The sequence below is a fragment of the Ctenocephalides felis genome, unplaced genomic scaffold (genome assembly GCF_003426905.1).
Source record: "Ctenocephalides felis isolate EL2017-DRISC unplaced genomic scaffold, ASM342690v1 CF-g0.4_SCAFFOLD_00845, whole genome shotgun sequence".
Taxonomy (NCBI): domain Eukaryota; kingdom Metazoa; phylum Arthropoda; class Insecta; order Siphonaptera; family Pulicidae; genus Ctenocephalides; species Ctenocephalides felis.
The window spans coordinates 86,845,285-86,865,691 of NW_020536999.1; the positions used below are offsets into that span (position 1 = coordinate 86,845,285).

The following is a 20,407-nucleotide window of genomic DNA, read 5'->3' on the forward strand; positions in this document are numbered from 1 at the left end:
GGGAGTCTGGATTTTTACATTAATTGCAAAATGTTTACGTAAGCATGGGGGTAAGGGGTAAGAGCTTTGCTTACTTTTGCTGACAAGGGGGTTGAGGGGGGAGGGGTAAATAATTGTAATAAATCTGCTTACGTAATACTTGAACGATCCCTAGGGTTCCTGCAATATAAGGTCCTTAAAGTGATCATTAACAAATGTAACATCCTCCGAGGAGGTCGGTCGGGTCCAAGGCGCGAGCCCTTAGTGTATAGTGGTGTGTGTGTTGTGCCAGGGGAGGAAAACCTGTTCCAGCAAAGGTCAGATTGTATTGTTTAGTAGCTATTCCCTCCGTCAGTTTGTTAATTAGCTCATAATTAAAGATGATTTAGTACATTAAAGTTTAGACATAGGACATGACTGTACCTAGATACAGTCATGCCCTCACACCTGTAATCCTCAGGCATATTAAATAAGATAGTAAGTACATTCCGTTTCATTCGTGTAGTTATATTAATCTCCACAGATTATTACAGGGTATTCATAGAAGTCGAATTAAGTAAACCCTTTCGTAATGGGGAGTGCAATGCTAAAATATAATAATTGGCAATCATTGCAATACTCCAGAAAGGAGTCAACCCCCTTTAATTCGTCACAATATCTAATATATGGTCTACCTCTGCAGCACATAAAAAAATTGTGGATGACCGCTGGGTTGCCCTCTCAAAAAAAGAGTGCGCGTAAGGTTCACACGCGATTGAAGTAAAACTTATTTGCTACTGTACAGATAACTTTTAAGTAAAAATAAATACATCATATAACCATTTTGAATAATGCTTATTAGTAATGTGGTAACACTCGTGATGCACACATTTATTGGTGTCAATCTTTATACACATTTATATAATGATAAATTATAAATTATATATTTATAATAGCATTAAAAATATGTATAATATTTGAAAACAAAAATGTAATTAAAGTCATACTTCAAATATGACATGATCGGTTTGTCATTGTAATTAGCATTTAGAAATAAACCTTCACTAGAAAAATAAAGTAATTGTTGATTAATAAATTCTGTAATATTGGTTCACACAGTGGATTATGTTAAACAACGCCTAAACAAATATTGTTTTCGCAACTTCACTCATCATGTAATTGTGTTTGAAGAATTTCATGTAATTAAAATTAACATACATTCATGCTTGTGTTTTTTTACTTTTTCGCTGCTGATATAATTTCATTTTTTAAACAGCTATAATATGTACTACTAATCACATTCGACCCGCATAGAAATGATCTCTTCGTGAGCGAATGACGAGCATTTACCCTAGTCGGGCCTAAAGAAGTTTTACTTTAAAAAGTATAGGTTAAAATGTATAGCAATCGCATCACATGAAACAGGCACAAATTAATATATTGATTTCTCAATGATTAAGTTAATCTAATGAGCTGATTCTGCAACTCAACAGACCAATGTTATGGCAAGGCCACGTTACGCTCCAACTTGCATACATTATGCTACTGAATCATACTGAATACTCACAAATGTCATGTGTTTGCCGTGCATTCAGGCGTTTCGCACATAAACTGCAACGTCACTCGTATGTTATGAAGCTGGGTCAGAAAGACTCTGTTATCTAACATCGTATTTTTGACATTTGTGCGTTTTCTAAGTTAGGTTTTCTATCTGACAACCTAAGAAGAACGCCTGACTGCATAGCAACCACATGGCTCTTGTCAAATTTAGTATGGAAAGTTTTTCACAACATGGCCTTGCCATAACATTGGTCTGTTGTGCGGAAGAATCGGTCCATTACTACACCTATTTTTTTCCTACCTGGAATATTTTCCAAGGCAGGCACAAGAACACGGCCATTCATAAATAATTGTCTCCTCAACCTCTCGGCACTTTTGAGCAAAGTTCGACTAATAGTTTTTTCACTCCAAGTACTTGCTGGACGTATTTTGGAAAAACACAAAGCTGCTATGCACAAAAGCAGACTTTGGGAGTCATGTGGTAAAAAAGAGGTCTTCGAACACTTTTCTTCAAGTTGGCAATGGTGGTTGTGAGGTTTTATCAATAAAGGAACCTCTTGGAGGATTTCTTGATGTTTTTTAGTACGATTACGTTTTGATTTTTTAGGCTTGAATTTGGTTGTAGTGCAAAGACATTTTTTAGGATGTAAGAATGTGACACTAGAATTTGATTTTGACATACTTATTTAATAAATTAATTTACATAAAAAATTTAAATAAAACCACTAAATTTGGACATGTATAAAAAACAAAAAATATTATTTTTGTGTCTCTGTCAAACCAATGGCATGGCATTGGTTATTTTATATTTTTAAAGTCTAATTTTTATTTCAGTGGTGCAAAGCATCGTGCCTTAAGGCAAATGCTAGAACTTCCAGTACCGCAATAAAAAATTCCAGGAATATTAAATGTTTTCAACTATATTATAATGTAATTTTCATTATTCTTATTTTATAGACAAAATATAAGAGCTTATAAATTGGACAATAACTTTCATATATCTTCCTGACGAAATAACTCCAGAACCGATTTCGACAATTTTGCTCCGCAAGGTTTATAGCTAAGAAAATTAGTGGTGCATGGCATCTTGCCTTAATGCAAGCTGCTGGAACTTCACGCACCGTAATTAAAAATTCGAGTAATAAAAAAAATCAATAATTGCTTTAAATAATTTCAAATAGATTATCTTTTATATATATAAAAATAAGTCGGGTTTTCCTGCCTGACAAAATAACTCCAGAATGTACGAACCGATTTCGACAATTTTGCATTCGTTGGAAAGGTCTCGGGCTCCGCAAGGTTTATAGCTAAGAAAATTAGTCTTGCATGGCATCGTGCCTTAATGCAAGCTGCTGAAACTTCACGCACCGTAATTAAAAATTCGAGTAATGACATTAGTGAGAATTATCAGAATTATGCTTGGTTAAGTTAACGAGCAATTCTTGCCGCAAAGAATAATGATGTACACGCACTGAATTTCACCATTCAATCAAAAATTGCTAGCGATTTGGTGACATACCATTGATTCCGACTGGTCTTTGCCATTGCGTTTGCAATGACAATTAACAACTCGCAAGGCCAATCGCTTAGTGTTTGCGGGATAAATTTCAAATAGATTTTTTAGAAAATCATTGTTTTTCACATTGGCAGTTATACGTTGCCTGTTCACTAGTTCGGAAACGATCCGCTTTGTTTGTGTTAAGGTCAGACCAAAAAAAAAAAATGTGGTTTACCAAAGAGCACTTCAGTGAAACGGATAATTTGCGGAATCACTTTCATTTACTTCAATTAAAAAACACTTCATTTTGTGATCGAAATATATTCATTACTGTTGTGTAATAAAATCAAAATTTTCCTTTTCAAATATAAAACAAACAAAAAATTTCTTCATCTTTCTCACGAAACCATCTGGTGGCGAAAAGGAGTTCGTCGGGTTTGCTAGTGTTTATATAAAAAGTAAATATACAAAACTTGATCAAGCTGAGTTAGAAAAATGAGATAAGATTCTTATTCATTCTAAGAATTATTTAAAATGAATTGCAAAGTTAAATTTATTATTATTAAATTTTATTTATTACTATAATTAAAGTGAGTTTTAGAATTAAAATTAAAATCCGAATCAAAAAAAAAAATTTTTGGAAATTCGCCCTAAAATCTAATCTTTTCACAATCAAAATGTTTTTTCAGTCATTCGAATCAGATGCTTTGTTCTCTCAAAAACTGCTTCCTATTTCTGAAATGGCTAGGCCTGTCTTTGCCAAAAGCTAATCACCACGTCTTCTCATCATTACGAGTTGAATGTTATTTGAATCAGCAAATCGGATGCCCTGTTCTCTCAAAACTACTTTCCATTTTTTGCACTCTTTGCTCCGTATTTCCGAAACAACTGGACCTCACCAAAAACTAATCAGTACATCTCCCTATCAACAGGAATCGAATGCTTTTGAATCATTCAAATCCGTCGTTCCTTACGCCCGAAATAGTCAACGACTAGTGGTGCATGGCATCGTGCCTTAAGATAAAATGCTGTAACTTCTATTACCAAAATCTAGATTATTAAAAAAAAACTTTGCAAAACATTGCAAAACTTTGAAAAAAATTAGATTTTTGTAAAAATTTGATTTTTTTTTTAAATTACTTTTTTATATTTTGATTTTTTGTATTTTGATTTATTTTGAAAATTATGAACTTTCTTTTTAAGCAATCGAACTGCATAGCTGATTTAGAGTCGAAAATCAAAGCGCGTGAGCGCCGCGTAGACGTCTAGCGTGTAAACATTGGTACGGAACCTATATAAATGTTCACAAAATCTGGGCTTATTATTATAATCTTTATAAAATATCTGATAATACGATGTACATATGTCTAATGTTCATTTTCGACTGCCAAATGCCATTGTTTTTTAATTTTTTTATTGGATCTCCGAAGTCTCTGGACCTGCCTTTACAAAAATATCACCGGTCGTTTATTTCGTCAATACAAGTAAAATGTTTCTCCGTTATCTCGAAAACTGAAATACCATTTCTGGCAAATTTTGCCCTGTATCTCCGACCTCTCTTTGCCAAAGACTAATCAGCACGACTCCTTATCAATACGAATCGAATAGTTTTTGAATCATTCAAATCGGTTAATCCCGTATTCCCAAAATCATCAACGAAAATTTGTATCCGCACGCACACACACACACACACATACATACACCTTTTCTAAGGTATGCCAAAATGTTCAGAAACCTCTGAAATGTAAAGGTAAATAAAAAAATTTATTTTCGATTTTTTTGCGATTACTGAAACTTACCCTAGGGGAAGTTAAAAATTGTATCCCCACAATCACACAATCAAATGGGACTTTGCTTGTTTGAGATAAGTATAACTTCAATGCAAGATTTGTAACACTCTAGTTCCTCGCCCCACTAAGTAATGTCCAACAGCAGTTTCTGAGGGGACCAGACTCAATGGCAAAGCAGAGGTTTTAGTCAATTTTATACCCAGGCAGTATTGAGTTAGTTAGCTGATTAGTTTTTGGCAAAGGCAGGTCCAGCCGTTTCGGAGATACGGAGAAAACAGTGCAGAAAATAGAAATCGAATTTTTGAGAGAACGGAGTATCCGATTTGAATGATCTAAAAACATTGAATTAGTAATGATTGGGAGAAGTGTTTATTAGTTTTTGGCAAAGGCAGGCCCAGCCATTTTTAAGATACGGAGCTAAATATGTAAAAAATAGCAGTTTTTGAGAGAATTAAGCGTCCGATTTAAATGATTCAAAGAACTTTCTGCTTGTCTTAACAAAATAATTGATTTTGGAAAAAAAAAATTTTGTTCCAATTTTTTTTTTTTTTTTTTAGTTTTTTGTATATCGAAAATATTTCAGATTTTATTTTTAATTCTGAATTGAGTTTATATAATTCTTATAAATATTAGACAATGTTACAATATTTATAATAATCTATTCGAAAACATTCAGTATTCCTCGAACATTTCGTTACGGTACGGGAAGTTCCAGCAATTTGCCTTAAGGCACGATGCCATAATTGCCTCAAGACAGAATTCCACTTACAGCTAGTTAGTTTACATTTAATGATATAAACAACACGATTAAAAAGTAAATAATTTATTTAAAACTTAACATTTATAAAATGGTGTCTTATTTGATTTCCCTTAATATTAAACTTAAGTTACTTATAAAACTATCATATTTAATGCACTCAGTTAGTTTCTGTTTATAAAAATTTTATTGATATTTATTTCGATCCACACTATGAATATTCTTGTGTCACCTTTAATTGCACTCACAAGTAAATTTCTTTTCCAATTTATAACGATGACTCTCCAAAATGAACAACCATGTGTTCTTTCAAGGTACTCGACTGTAAAAATGTTTTCTTGCATATTTCACATGCATAAGGTCGTTCTGCACTATGATTAAGCATGTGGGTTTCTAAAGCATCCAATTGTCTGAATTTTCTACTACAAATTCCACATTCAAAGGGGTCATCTGAATGAACAAGCATGTGTTGTTTTAAATTATACGATCTATTGAATGTCCTACTGCATAATTTACATTTAAAAGGTTGCTCTCCGGTATGAGCAACCATGTGCCTTTTGAGACTGCTTGCTTGTGTGAATGTCTGATTGCATATTTTGCATTCGTGACAGCGTACACCATTGTGCATAAGCATGTGCGTTTTCAAAGCATCTGCTCGTCTGAATGTTCTACTGCATGTCTCACATTTATAAGGGAGGTCTTTTGTATGTACAAGCATGTGGTGTTTTAAATTATATGATTTGTTGAAAGTCCTATTGCATATTTCACATTTAAAAGGACGGTCTCCAGTGTGGGTGACCATGTGGCGTTTTAGAGTGCCTGGTTGGGCAAATGTCTGATTGCAGATTTTGCACTCATGGGGCCGTTCACCTGTATGGATCAGCTTGTGTCTGAACAAGACTGATGGGTGTCTGAATGATTTGTAGCATATATCACATTTATAAGACCTTCCTTCACTTTGGCTAAGTACAGTTTGCTCTTCTAAATAATGTTCTTCTGTAAATGAACTATTACTGATGTCCCAATTATAAGAAGGTGATTCAATTACCTCTTGTTTGACTTTTTCTTCTATGGATACTTCGGAATTCATGAATCTTTCCAGGCACGTTTCAGACTTATCAAAATCATCCTGATATTCATGTTTAATGTCTTCTATTGAATATTTTGGTGGTTCAGTTTTGATTATAGACACAGTTGTTTCTTCAGCCATTTTGGGATATTTTCACCGCGAATACTCAAAAAAACGTTAACGAAAATAGTCGTGCACTATATATTAATCTATTTTAGTTAATAATCTTTTTAAATGTAATAATAAATTGAACTAAATTAACTTTTATTGCAAAAAATGAAGAGGTTAATGTCTGACACCTGTTTGACATTTGACTTGATTGTTTATGCATAGACAATGTTTTCAGAAAGAGTGAACGTTATTTTGATATTTGGTAAGAGGGTCGCATCTCTCTAAATTCAATATAGTTCTCTATGCTTCATCTGTCAACTTAACGTACAAACGCGCGCAATTTTATATTTAAACTAATGGTGCATGGTAGCGTGCCTCAAGGCAAATTGCTGGAACTTCCCGTACCGTTATTAAAAATCTTGGTACGGAACCCAAAAAAATTTACATAAAATATGTACACATTATTAAAATCTCGATAAAATATCTGATAATTTGATGTGCATATGTCCAATAAACATTTTTGACCGCAAAATGACATTTTTTCAACTTATTTTTATTGAGAGTCCATAACCGCTGGACCTGCCTTTCCAAAAATTCAATCAGTTCTTCATCTAATACAAGAAAAATTTTTTTTAATTATTAAAATCGGACGCTCCGTTCTCTTAAAAACTGAGTTACCGTTTTTCGCACTTTTTGCCTCGTATCTTCAGAACGGCTAGACCTGCCTTCACCAAAAACTAATCAGCACGTCTCCTTATCAATACGAATCGAATGTTTTTTTAATTATTCAGATCGGTTGATCCTTGTTCCCGAAATAGTCGACGAAAATTTGTATCCGCACACACACACATCCATTTTTTCTAAGGTATGCCAAAATATTCAGAAACCTTTGAAACGTGAAGATATATACAAATTTTCATTTTCGATTTTTTTGCGATTGCTATAACTTACCCTATGAGAAGTTAATAATGGTGCATGGTAGCGTGCCTCAAGGCAAATTGCTGGTACTTTCCGTACCGTAATAAAATATTCTAGAAATATTAATTTACATAAGACAAAATATAAGAGTTTATAAATTAGACGACGACATTTATATATGTTTACATGAAAAGTAATTAAACAGAACTTGATCAAGCGGAATTCATTAGAATGAAGGAACTTATCTCATATTTCTAAGAATTATATAAACTGAATTGCAAAGTTAAAATTATTGATCTGAAGTATATAAGCAAAGAAAGTTTTAGAATTGTAGTTATAATTAAAATTAAAATCCAAATCATTTTTTATTAAAAAAAATGAAATTTTGGGATTTTTTTTTTGCCTTCCTGAAGTAAAACTTCTTTAGGCGCAACTAGGAAGTAAATCTGTACAAATGCAACGGAAAAAGCGTTACGGCCAAGTCGAGTGCCAATGATTCGTAATTCGCTCTCGATGAGATCATTTCTGTACGGGTGTTTGAGATTGGTTGTTGTGTCGCGTCAAAGAGTTCTTTGATTGTATAATGAACTAGTAGTGTATAGCATCGTGACGTAAGGCAAATTGCTGGAACTTCCCGTACCGTAACGAAATGTTCGAGGAATATTAAATGTTTTCAAATAGATTATTATAAATACTGTAACATTTGTCTAATATTTTATTTATAAGAATTATATAAACTGAATTACAAAGTTAAAGTTATTTATTTAAAGTATATAAGTGAGCTTCAAAACTTTAGAAGAATTAGAATTGAAATCTGAATTATTTTCAATATACAAAAAAAAACAAAAGCAATTGTTGTGTCAACACAAGCAGAATATTTTCTGAATCATTCAATTCGGATGCTTATTTCACTCAAAAACTGCCATTTTTTGCACATTTAGCTCTGTATCATCGAAATGGCTAGACCTGTCTTTGCCAAAAACTAATCACCTCTTCTCCCAATAATTACAAATTCAATGTTTTTTAGATCATTCAAATCGGAGACTCCGTTCTCTCAGAAACTCGATTTGTATTTTCTGCACTCTTTACTCCGTATCTCCGTAACGGCGGGACTTGCCTTTGCCAAAAACTAATCAGCATATCTCCCTATCAATAGCAATCGAATGTTTTTTGAACCATTCAAATCGGTTGATCCGTGCACCCAAAAACGTGAACAAAATTTTTTTCTGAGGTACGCCAAAATATTCAGAAACCTTCGAGAAATGCAAAAATTTTCATTTGCGATTTTCAGCCCATTACTATAACTAACCTACGGGAAGTTAACTAACTATAAGTAGCATTTTTCCTTGAGGAAAGTTGCATGTGTAAATAACAGAGGTTTATTAAAATCAGAATTTCATCGCCGTTTTATCAAAAACGGGCGAGTAAATTTATTTAAAATTTTGCACTCTTTTGCTAATTCTAAAGAAACGGCTTAGCAGATCGTATAAAAAACTAACCAATGCGTATAGTTTTTAAATGTTGTGAAACTGACTTGCCCGTTTTTGAAAAAACGTCGATGAAAGGTCTAATCTTAACAAACCTCTGTTATTTACTCATGCAACTTGCCTCAAGGCAAAATGTCACTTACATCTAGTTTAATTTGCATATTGAGCCTCGTCCTTTAATAAAAACGAGGCTTCCAAAAATTGACTACCTCTAATGGGAGTGGAAACGTGTAACATGAGGCGTGAAATCACTTTGACAAAGTAAAAGACGGCAGTACTTTACAACGCGCGCTAAAAAGCATTTGTCAAGGATTTGTTCTAAATTTTAGTACTCAAACTATAAAAACGTTAAATTTTTGGATTTTTTTTAAACAATTTTGTTTTATTTTTAAATTCTGGTAAAAAATTAATACGAGATATTTTATCGCTATTCATTTAATCAATGCTATTCATTTTCTCAAACTTCGATGAATTTTTAAAATTAAACAAACCATATATGTATCTATTAATTTTAATTAAATTTAATTTTATTAAAAATGAAATAATAATTTTAATAAAAAAATTAACCCCTAAATTTAGCACTTAGAATAAATCGTAAAATTGTTGGAATATATTTGTGTACATGTATACATATATATATATATATATATATATATATATATATACGATATATATATATATATATATATGTAATATACGATATATATATATATATATATGTATATATATATATATATATATATATATATATATAAAGCGAAAGGTTTTTCTTCAGATGGTGAAATAATATGATAAAATTATTCTTGGGCATCCATCAAGTAAAAAAACAGTTTTATTGAAAGAAAATATTTTTATTAAGAGAGCATACGTTTCGGGTCTTGATTTGACCCATCTTCAGTGAATCTGACGTGTAGGAAAAGTTTATTGAAGTAATTTGTATTATTCGTAGTTACTACATATTTTTGTGGTTATCAAAATGGAAATTAGTTTTATAGGCAAGACAGTTATTACAGCTGCTCACAGAATGAGACTGTATTACCAGCGAAATAGTAAAAAAAAACAAGCAGTCAATGAATGTATGCTAATTTTGATTACATGATAAGTGAAATTGTGAAAACAATATTTATTTAGGCGTTGTTTAACATAATAATTCTCCGCATTTTTTTTCAGATATTAACAAATATTAAAGCAGTACAACTTTATTCCATCATGCCAAAGATATATCTTTTCAGAATTATATCTCAGACACTTTTGGAAGTTAAGAGAAAGTCTACATGTTCTTCAATCATGATGGGTCTTAAGTATTACAAAGGAGTATATTTTTATAAATAATGAAGAATAAATTGATATTCAGATTTAATACTCTAAACAAGAGATCAAGCACAATAATAGTTTGTGTATCTGTGTATCATTTATATACAGATATACTTCATAATAGATATATATGCAGTTTATTTATTGATAGTGTTAATGAAATTATTCAAGATTGTTATAAGTTCACTGTGTGAACAGACATTATAGAATTTATGAATCAGCAATTACTTCATTTCTCTAATAAATGTTCAAGTCCTACATGCTAATTACAATGACAAACCGATCATGTCTTAAGTGTGACTTTAATTACATTATTATTTTCAAACATTAAAAATATTTTAAATGGTATTACAAATATATAATTTATAATTATTACTATATAAATTTGTATAATGGTTTGACATTAAAAAATGTCTGCATCACAAGTGTTACCATATTATTAATGAACATTATTCAAAATTGTTGTATGATGTGTTTATTTTACTTAAATGCCATCATTAGCAAAAAAACTTTTACTTCAATCACATGTGAACCTTACGCGCACTTGTTTTTGCACATCATAGAATCTTTGATGATGCAGTTATCATAAGATTCTTCTTATGATAACTGGAATTTTGATAATTTTATGATAACTGCAATAGTTATCATAAGATTCTTCTTATATTACCATGACAACGATATGTTATGAGCTCTGTTACAGCAGAATTGCCCCATAATTTTTTTTTTGTGCACATCATATGCAATAACATTCATATACAAACATAATATAAAAACTTTAATTAATATAAAAATATCTATTCTATTAACACAATATTTTTCTAAAAAGAGATAACTAATTAATTATTTTTTAATGTGTAACAATAATTCGTCTAAATAAATTCTTCAACCAATAGTTTCCTTCTTAACCCTTTCCACTCGCGAATTGCGAGATTTATATGTATTTTGCCGCCAGAGCATTATTTTTCATGGCAATTACTATCACTCACATTATTTTTCTCGGCTTCATGTGTTTTCCTATGATTCTTTAAATTAGAAACCGTAGCAAAAACTTTAAAACATATTTCACATTTATGAGGACTAGTCCGAGTGTGTGTAAACATATGATCTTTCAAAACACGAGACCGTTGGAAAGTCTTACCACATAATTCACATTTATAAGGACGTTTTTCGCTATGCGTGATTAAGTGCTCCTTTAAACTAATTTTTTGTGTGAAAAATTTATTACAAGTTTCACATTTAAAACGTCTTTCACCGCTATGAGTTAATTTATGTCTATTTAGGTAATACATTACCGAGAATGTCTTTTGGCATAATTCACATTTGAAAGGTCGTTCTGCAGCATGAGTGCTCATGTGTTTGGTTAAGGATAGTGATCTGTCGAAGGCTTTGTTGCATATTTTGCATTTGTGGGCTTTTTCTCTGGTGTGGATTCTGTAATGTGTTGATAAGTTACCAGGTTGTTTGAAGGCTTTGCCACAATAATTACATTTGTAAGCTCTGATACCGGTGTGGACTGTTGTGTGTCTTGATAACATGAAAGGTTTGGGGAAGTCTTTGCCACAGATTTCACAAGGATAAGACTTTTTTTTAACATTTAATTCTATCACCTTATCCTCGTCTACAGTCAATTCAGATGTCATGAATTTTTGTAAACTAATTTCATCCTCAGAATCTATTTCTGATTTAATACTTTGTGAATCCTCTAAGTCTACAGTAACAGGAGTCTCTCGTGGTTGAACTTTTTCTATTGCATCAGTATTGACATTGCTTGCAATCACTTCGGTGTCTTCAGACATTATTTATTATTTTTGTACTAGCAATTAACAAGTTATAGATATTTTTATAAATTTAATACATAAATAAATTATTATTAGTATAATTAACAATATACAAATATTTGACATTTGCATTCAACTGTCAAACATGGCGCCGAAGTTGAACGTCTGTCAAAAAGTAGTGCTGCCACCATTGCAATATTAAAACCTAGTGCTTGTCAAACTTTGAGGAAGAAAAGAAACTTTTTGTTAATATTAACAATATCGAAAATACGAGATATTATTTTCATGTAATTTCTATCCTTTGCACTCTTATTTATTTAAATTTATGTTTTTATTTATCAATATTGCTAGATGTTAACTATTTAACAGTTGTAATAAATATTGTAATTAAAAAAAAAATGTAATATCTCGATGTGTCAAGTCATTCTAAATCGTTTGATTCCAAGAACTATGTATCTACGTTTATATATAAACTTTTCATTCTCAAACATTTGATAAAAATCGTTTAGGTCAAATCATTTCTGCACCAAAAAATGCAAGTAATTTCTCAACATTAATAATAAGTTAGAAATCTTGCTGAATAGTTTTGATATGATTTGTGATATCTCCATGTGTCAAGTCATTATGAATCGTGTGATTCCAAGAAGTATATGTGATTCAATATGTGTAAACTTTTCATTGACGCTTTTTCCAAAACGGCTGCACCGAATTCAGAAAATTTAAAAACTATTTGATAAAAATCGTTAAGGTTTTCCTTTTCTTTTATAATTAGCAAAAAAATGCAAATAATTTGTCAACATTAAAGTATAAGTTAGAAATCATGCTGAATAGTTATACGTAAAAATCGGCAAGACCGTTTTATTTTAATTAATAAAACTTGGCATAGTGATAGAGAAACTTTTTGTTAATACTAATAATTTCAAAAATACAAGTATGATACGATTTGTGATATCTCGATGTATTGAGTCATTCTAAATCTTTTATTCCAATAAGTATGTGTGATTCCATATGTGAACTTTTCATTGACGCTTGCTTTCTTAGAAACGGCTGCACAGATTTCGAAAAATTTAATAACCATTTGATAAAACTCGTTAAAAACAAAAATTTTCTTTTATAATTAGCAAAAAATGCAAATTGAAGAATAAGTCAGAAATCGTCCGGAATAGTTTTTCGAAAAAATCAACAAGACCGCTCCTTTTTAAATAATGAAACTTTACACAGTAATAAAGAATATTTTTGTTAATACTAATAATTTCGAAAATACATGTATGATACGATTTGTAATATCTCAATGTGTCAAGTCATTCTAAATTGCTCGATTCCAAGAAGTACGTGTGATACCATATGTGAACTTTTTATTGAAGCTTTCTCAAAAACGGCTACACCAATTTCCAAAATTTTAAAATATTTGATAAAATTCGTTAAGATCAAACCATTTCTTTTTAATTAGCAAAAAATGCGTATAATTCAACAACAATAAAGAATAAGTTAGAAATCGTGCTAAATAGTTTTTCGAAAAAATCAGCAAACCGTTTCATTTTAACTAATGAAACTTGGCCTAGTGATAGAAAAACTATGTTAATACTACTAATTTTGAAAATACAAGTATGATACGATTTGTGATATCTCGATGTGTCGAGTCATTCTAAATCGTTTTATTCCAAGAAGTATGTGTGATTCCATATGTGAACTTTTCATCGACGCTTGCTTTCTCAAAAACGGCTGCATTGATTTCGAAAAATTTAATAACCATTTGATAAAACTCGCTAAAAACAAAACTTTTCTTTTATAATTAGCAAAAAATGCAAATAATTTGTCAACATTAATGAATAAGCCATAATTGTGCGGAATAGTTTTTCGAAAATATCAACAATACCGCTTCTTTTTAATTAATGAAACTTGGCATAGTGACAGAATTTTTTTTGTTAATACTAATAACTTCGAAAATACAAGTGTGAAACGATTTGTGATATTTTGATGTATCAAGTCATTCTAAATTACTCGATTCCAAGAAGTATGTGTGATTCCATATGTGAACTTTTCATTGAAGCTTTCTCAAAAACGGCTACACCAATTTCCAAAATTTAAAAAATATTTGATAAAATTCGTTAAGGTCAAACCTTTTCTTTTTAATTAGCAAAAAAATGCTAATGGTAACTTATATATGTTCACTGAAAAGTAAATAAACAAAGCTCAATCAATCAATCAAATATAAAATGAAGGGCATTGTCTAATATTTATATGAATTTATAGAAACAGAATAGCATTTGAAGTATATTAGTGAGCCTTACAACTATAGCTAGAATTGAAATTAAAATCCGAATTATTTACGATATCAAAAAAAATTTTTTTTGAAGATTAAAAAAAAAAATTAAAAAAAATCTTTTTTCCAAAAGCAATTGTTTCGTCAACACAAACAGAAAGTTTTTTGAATCATCCAAATCAGGTGTTTAGTTCTCTCTAATTTTTTGCACATTAAACTCGGTATCTCCGAAACGGCTGTACCTGCCTTTCCCAAAAACTAATTAACACTTCTCCCCATCAGTACGAATAAAATGTTTTTTGGTTCATTCAAATCGGATGCTCCGTTCTCTCAAAAACTCGATTTCTATTTTCTGCATTTTATTATCCATATCTCCGAAACGACTAGACCTGTTTTTGCCAGAAACTGATCAGCACATATTAAGTGCAACCTTCTATTATCACTTTGATAATATATACTGAAAACTGAAGTTAATATTCTCACGTTGATGCCGTTTGGAGGTTAGCTTTCACGTGTGAAACAATCGATCAAAGAGCAAAGTTGTTAGTTCGTGATTACGAACTCATACGATTCTAGACCCGTGACATAACATTTCTATTTTATCCCAGAATTGCTAACATAAAAGTTATTTTTGCTCACTTATATACTTTAAATGATTAATTATAAATTTGTAATTTAGTTTATATAATTCTTATAAATAAATATTAGAGAATACAGTATTTATAATAATCTATTTGAAAATATTTAATATCCCTCGAAGATATGGTTACGCTGCACGAAATTCCACCAATTTGCCTTAAGGCACGATGCCATACACCACTAGTTTTTAACTTCCCGAAGGAGAAGTTTATGTTTTCATCAAAAAATCCGATTCGCTAATTTTATGTTTTCTCGACGTTTCAAGCCATTCTGAATCGAATGAGACCCAATTTGGAAAAAGTATGTGTGTGTGTGTGTATGTGTATGTGAACAGATTTTTTGCCGTAAATCGACAAATTCTCAGAAACGGCTGGACCGATTTCAAAAATTTAAAAGCCATTCGATGTATCTCGACGGGGACTAGCGTTTCTGAGTGGGACGATCGGCCGAGCTGTTTCTTTGCAAATTGCAGAAAAGTGAACAATTTTTCGTCTACGTTTTAGCCCGCAATTCTGAATCGATTTTGAAAATTCAAAAACCGTTCGAAGGATATCGGTCGGAAATCGTGCTGATTAGTTTTTGGTGAAGATCGGCCGGGCCGTTTTCTTGTAATAAAGTTTTAAAAAAATTTTTTTCGACGTTTTTTATTATTATTTTTTTGGCGATAGTCTTCTACATCATACTAAAGTATTACGGTCCTACGACAACTAGTTTAGCATTCAAAATTCGTCAAAGTTTGCAAAAATTAGTATCGTTTTTTTGGCATTTATCAAAATTAGATCTTTCATCGACGATTGCTCAAAAACGCCTGAACCGATTTCAGAAATTTAAAAACCATTTGATGTGTCTTAATGAGGACTATCGCTTGTCACTTTTGTGCGACGATCGGCCGAGCCGTTTCTTTGAAATTTGGAAAAAATGGTTAAACTTTTCGTCCACATTTAAGCTCATTCTACCGAATCGATTTTAAAAAATCAAAAACTGTTCGAAAGATATTAGTTGGAAATGATACTGATTAGTTTTAGGTGAAAACCTACCGAGCCGTTTTCTTGTAATTCGTTGTTGAAAAAAAAATTGAGCCGATTTTTATGAAACTTTTTTTGATGATTTATATCATGGTCTTATACAACTTATTGAACCATTACGGCCTTACGACAAGTAGTTTGATTTTAAAAATGATCAAAGTTTGAGAAAATGGGTATTTTTTTGACGTTTGTTAAAGTTAAAATTAGACGATTACTTGGTATAACGATAGAGTACTTGGTCCTAATAAACATACTAAATCATTAAAGTCCTACGGAAACTGGTTCAATTATAAAAATGATTGATTTGTGAAAATTTGCTTTTAGAAAATGCTCGAGTTAACTTGTTCTTTCGTTTTCAATTATGAGTAATAAATTCACTCGAAATGCTTTTAATAAACTTATGAATTAATTTATTTCTTATTGATTAATTCGATTAATTACACATATCGGGAAGTTCATAACTTGGCTCGAGGCAAAATACCAATACCAACTAGTTTGTTATTTTTTCATAACATTTCAAAACATTTGGGGTTATTTTCGGAAAATAGAGTCTTAGAAACAGATGTACGTGCCTCACAGTTTGGAAGCCGCAGAGCTAATGACATGTTTATGAAGTTGGCCACTATTGCCTATTGTCTTTTAGATGTAATATGTTGGTATCATTGATAATTTGACATTTCATATATTCATAGGTTATAAAAATATTTATTAAATCAAAATAATTATAATTAAATAAGTTAATTTATTATATTTATATTATAGTATTGATAAATTTGTATTAAGTAATAAAATGAAGCTAAATTAATTTATAACGAAAATTATATGTTGTGTGCAATGAAATCCTTTATTTAGTAATTTCAACCTCCACAAAATGGATGTGTAGAACAGATACTTGTGTACAAAATAATGAAATAAATGAAATTGTACATGAAATAGTAAATATCAAATCAGAAATATGTTCAGAAGACGACGAAACTACCTCTACAAATTTTGATCCTCTAGAGTACGAGATAAAAGAAGAGATCATTGAAGAAGACTCCCAAGACCAAAACAGCATAAACGAAAAACCCTTCCAATGTACCTTCTGTGACAAATCCTTCGAATACAATCATGCTCTTTTACGACACATCAGAACCCACACAAATGAAAAAACCCACGTCTGCAATGTATGTGGCAAACAATTCAGTCGTAAACATGTCCTAAAAATCCATTATCGAATACATACATCTGAAAAGCCTTATAAATGTTCACAATGTGGCAAGACATTTCCCAACGAGGCCATTTGACTGAACATAAGAAAATACACACAGGGGAACGTCCACACAAATGCGATATCTGCGATTAGAACATTCTTAGTTAAAAGCAATTTAGTCTCGCACCTCAGAACGCATACTGGTGAGCGCCCTTTATGTGTAATATTTGTTTTAAGTCTTTCAGGCAAGCGTCAAGCTTGTCGAATCATATGTACCTTCACTCAGCTGAAAAATCATTTAAGTGTCCACATTGTGAAAAAGTTTTCACGCAACCAAGTAATTTAACTAACCACATGAAAAGCCACACTGAAGACAGGCCTTTTAAATGCACCTTTTGTGATCAAGCTTATACAAACTCTAATGGTTTAGAAAAGCACATCAAAATTCATGACGTTGATAGAAAATATAAATGCTCGTTTTGTGAAAAGTATTTTAAAAACCCAAGTAGTTTACAGAGACACGAAAGAACTCACTCAGGGGGACGCCCCTTTACATGTCAGATTTGTTTTAAGACCTTCAGTGACGAGTTTTAAACTTTCGAGGCATATGATGAGCCATGCAGACGTAGAACCTGTACAATGTCCTCACTGTGATAGGAAATTTAAATATGCTGCGAGCTTGATGAGACACCAGAAGATCAATCATAAGATGGAAAACAAACTTGGCGATGATAAGTCTTAATTTTATTTATAATCAAGTTTGTTGTTTTTTTTTATAAATTTGTGATTATTTAAACTTAGTGATTGTTATCAATGAACATATAAATAAGTTAAAAAAACAAATGTGTGTTTAATTCTATGATAGAATCTTTTGAATAATTATTTATTATTAGAGAACATTGAATTGCTGTATGTATTTTGATGTTAGATTAATTAAGCTAAAAACATTTAAAATTCTTTAAATAGTTCATTACAGTACGGGAAATTCCAGCAATTTGCTTTAATTCAGGGTCCCATGCATGTCTAGTTTATTTATTTCGATACAAAACATATTTAATGTAGTTAAGATGTAAGTGAAACTTTGCCTTTTACTAGAACCCGACAATGATTTGATATATTATCAGAGAAAGGAGGTAGTTATAATAATTAAGTTTCTTTTAAGTAAAATACTACAAAAACTTCAAATCGGGGACACCAAAAGAGTCAGTTGACTACAAAAACTTTTATCAAAGACACATAAGAGTCAGTTTACTATAAAAACTTCTTATCGAAGTCATAGAAGAGTTAGTTTACTGCAAAAACTTCTTTTTGAAGACACAGAAAAGTCAGTTTACTACAAAAACTTCTTATTGAAGACACAGAAGAGTCAGTTTACTACAAAAACTTTTTATTGAAGACACAGAAGAATCAGTTTACTACAAAAACTTCTTATTGAAGACACAGAAGAATCAGTTTACTACAAAAACTTCTTCTAGAAGACACAGAAGAGTCAGTTTACTACAAAAACTTATTAATGAAGACACATAAGAGTCAGTTTACTACAAAACTTCTTATTGAAGACATACAAGAGTCAGTTTACTATAAAAAACTTATTATGAAGACACATAAGAGTCAGTTTACTACAAAACTTTTTTATGAAGACACAGAAGAGTCAGTTTACTACAAAAACTTATTAATGAAGATACACAAGAGTCAGTTTACTACAAAAACTCCTTATAGAAGACACACAAGAGTCACTTCTGTATCTTCAAGAGGTTTTTATAGTAAACTAACTGTTCAGTTTTTTTGATAAGAAGTGTTTATAGTAAACTAATTCTTCTGTGTCTTCAGTAAGAAGTTTTTATAGTAAACTGACTCTTCTGTCTTGGATAAGAAGTTTTTGTAGTAAACCGACTCTTCTGTGTCTATAAATAAGGAGTTGTTGTAGGTAAACAAATGACTCTTCTAGGGTCTTCTACAAGAAGTCTTTGTAGTAAACTGACTCTTCTGTGTCTTTAATAAGGAGTTTGTTGTAGTAAACTGACTCTTCTAGGTCTTCTACAAGAAGTCTTTGTAGTAAACTGACTCTTCTGTGTCTTTAATAAGGAGTTGTTGTAGTAAAATGACTCTTCTAGGTCTTCTACAAGAAGTTTTTGTAGTAAACTGACTCTTCTGTGTCTATAATAAGGAGTTGTTGTAGTAAACTGACTCTTCTAGGTCTTCTACAAGAAGTCTTTGTAGTAAACTGACTCTTCTGTGTCTTTAATAAGGAGTTGTTGTAGTAAACTGACTCTTCTAGGTCTTCTACAAGAAGTCTTTGTAGTAAACTGACTCTTCTGTGTCTTTAATAAGAAGTTTTTGTAGTAAACTGACTCTTCTGTGTCTTTAATAAGGAGTTGTTGTAGTAAACTGACTCTTCTGTGTCTTCAGAAACGTTTTTGTAGTAAACTGACTCATCTGTGTCTTTAATAAGAGTTGTTGTAGTAAACTGACTCTTCTAGGTATTCTACAAGAAGTCTTTGTAGTAAACTGACTCTTCTGTGCCTTTAATAAGGAGTTGTTTGTAGTAACTGACTCTTCTATGTCTTCAATAAGTTTTATAGTAAACTGACTCTTCTGCGTCTTTGATAAGAAGTAGTTGTAGTAAACTGACTCTTTTGTGTCTTCAGAAAGACGTTTTTGTAGTAAACTGACTCTTCTGCATCTTCAGAAAGACGTTTTTGTAGTAAACAGACTCTTCTATGTCTTCAAAAGTTTTTGTAGTAAACTGACTCATCTGTGTCTCTTAATAAGAAGTTGTAGTAAACTGACTCTTCTAGGTCTTCTACAAGAAGTCTTTGTAGTAAACTGACCCTTCTGTGTCTTTAATAAGGAGTTGTTGTAGTAAAAGACTCTTCTAGGTCTTCTACAAGAAGTCTTTGTAGTAAACTGACTCTTCTGTGTCTTTAATAAGGAGTTGTTGTAGTAAACTGACTCTTGTGTCTTCGGAAAGACGTTTTTGTAGTAAACTGACTCTTCTGTATTTTCTACAAGAAGTCTTTGTAGTAAACTGACTCTTCTGTATCTTCA

At 31.3% G+C, this 20,407-nt stretch overlaps 3 protein-coding genes across 3 annotated transcripts; 1 reads left to right on the forward strand and 2 right to left on the reverse strand.

Annotated features, from left to right (window-relative positions):
• Positions 1-5,831: 5,831 nt before the first annotated feature.
• LOC113391292 (zinc finger protein 525-like) lies at positions 5,832-6,773 on the reverse strand. Its single transcript, XM_026627235.1, has one exon. It carries the CDS (start codon positions 6,771-6,773, stop codon positions 5,832-5,834), a length of 942 nt encoding a protein of 313 aa, XP_026483020.1.
• A 4,645-nt stretch (positions 6,774-11,418) lies between these two features.
• On the reverse strand, positions 11,419-12,258 carry LOC113391293 (zinc finger protein 431-like). The gene has a single exon (XM_026627236.1). It carries the CDS (start codon positions 12,256-12,258, stop codon positions 11,419-11,421), a length of 840 nt encoding a protein of 279 aa, XP_026483021.1.
• Positions 12,259-17,042: 4,784 nt separating this feature from the next.
• LOC113391294 (zinc finger protein 525-like) lies at positions 17,043-17,953 on the forward strand. The gene is made up of 3 exons (XM_026627237.1): positions 17,043-17,355; positions 17,524-17,579; positions 17,663-17,953. The coding sequence occupies exons 1-3, from the start codon at positions 17,043-17,045 to the stop codon at positions 17,951-17,953; spliced, it is 660 nt and encodes a 219-aa protein (XP_026483022.1).
• Positions 17,954-20,407: the final 2,454 nt, after the last annotated feature.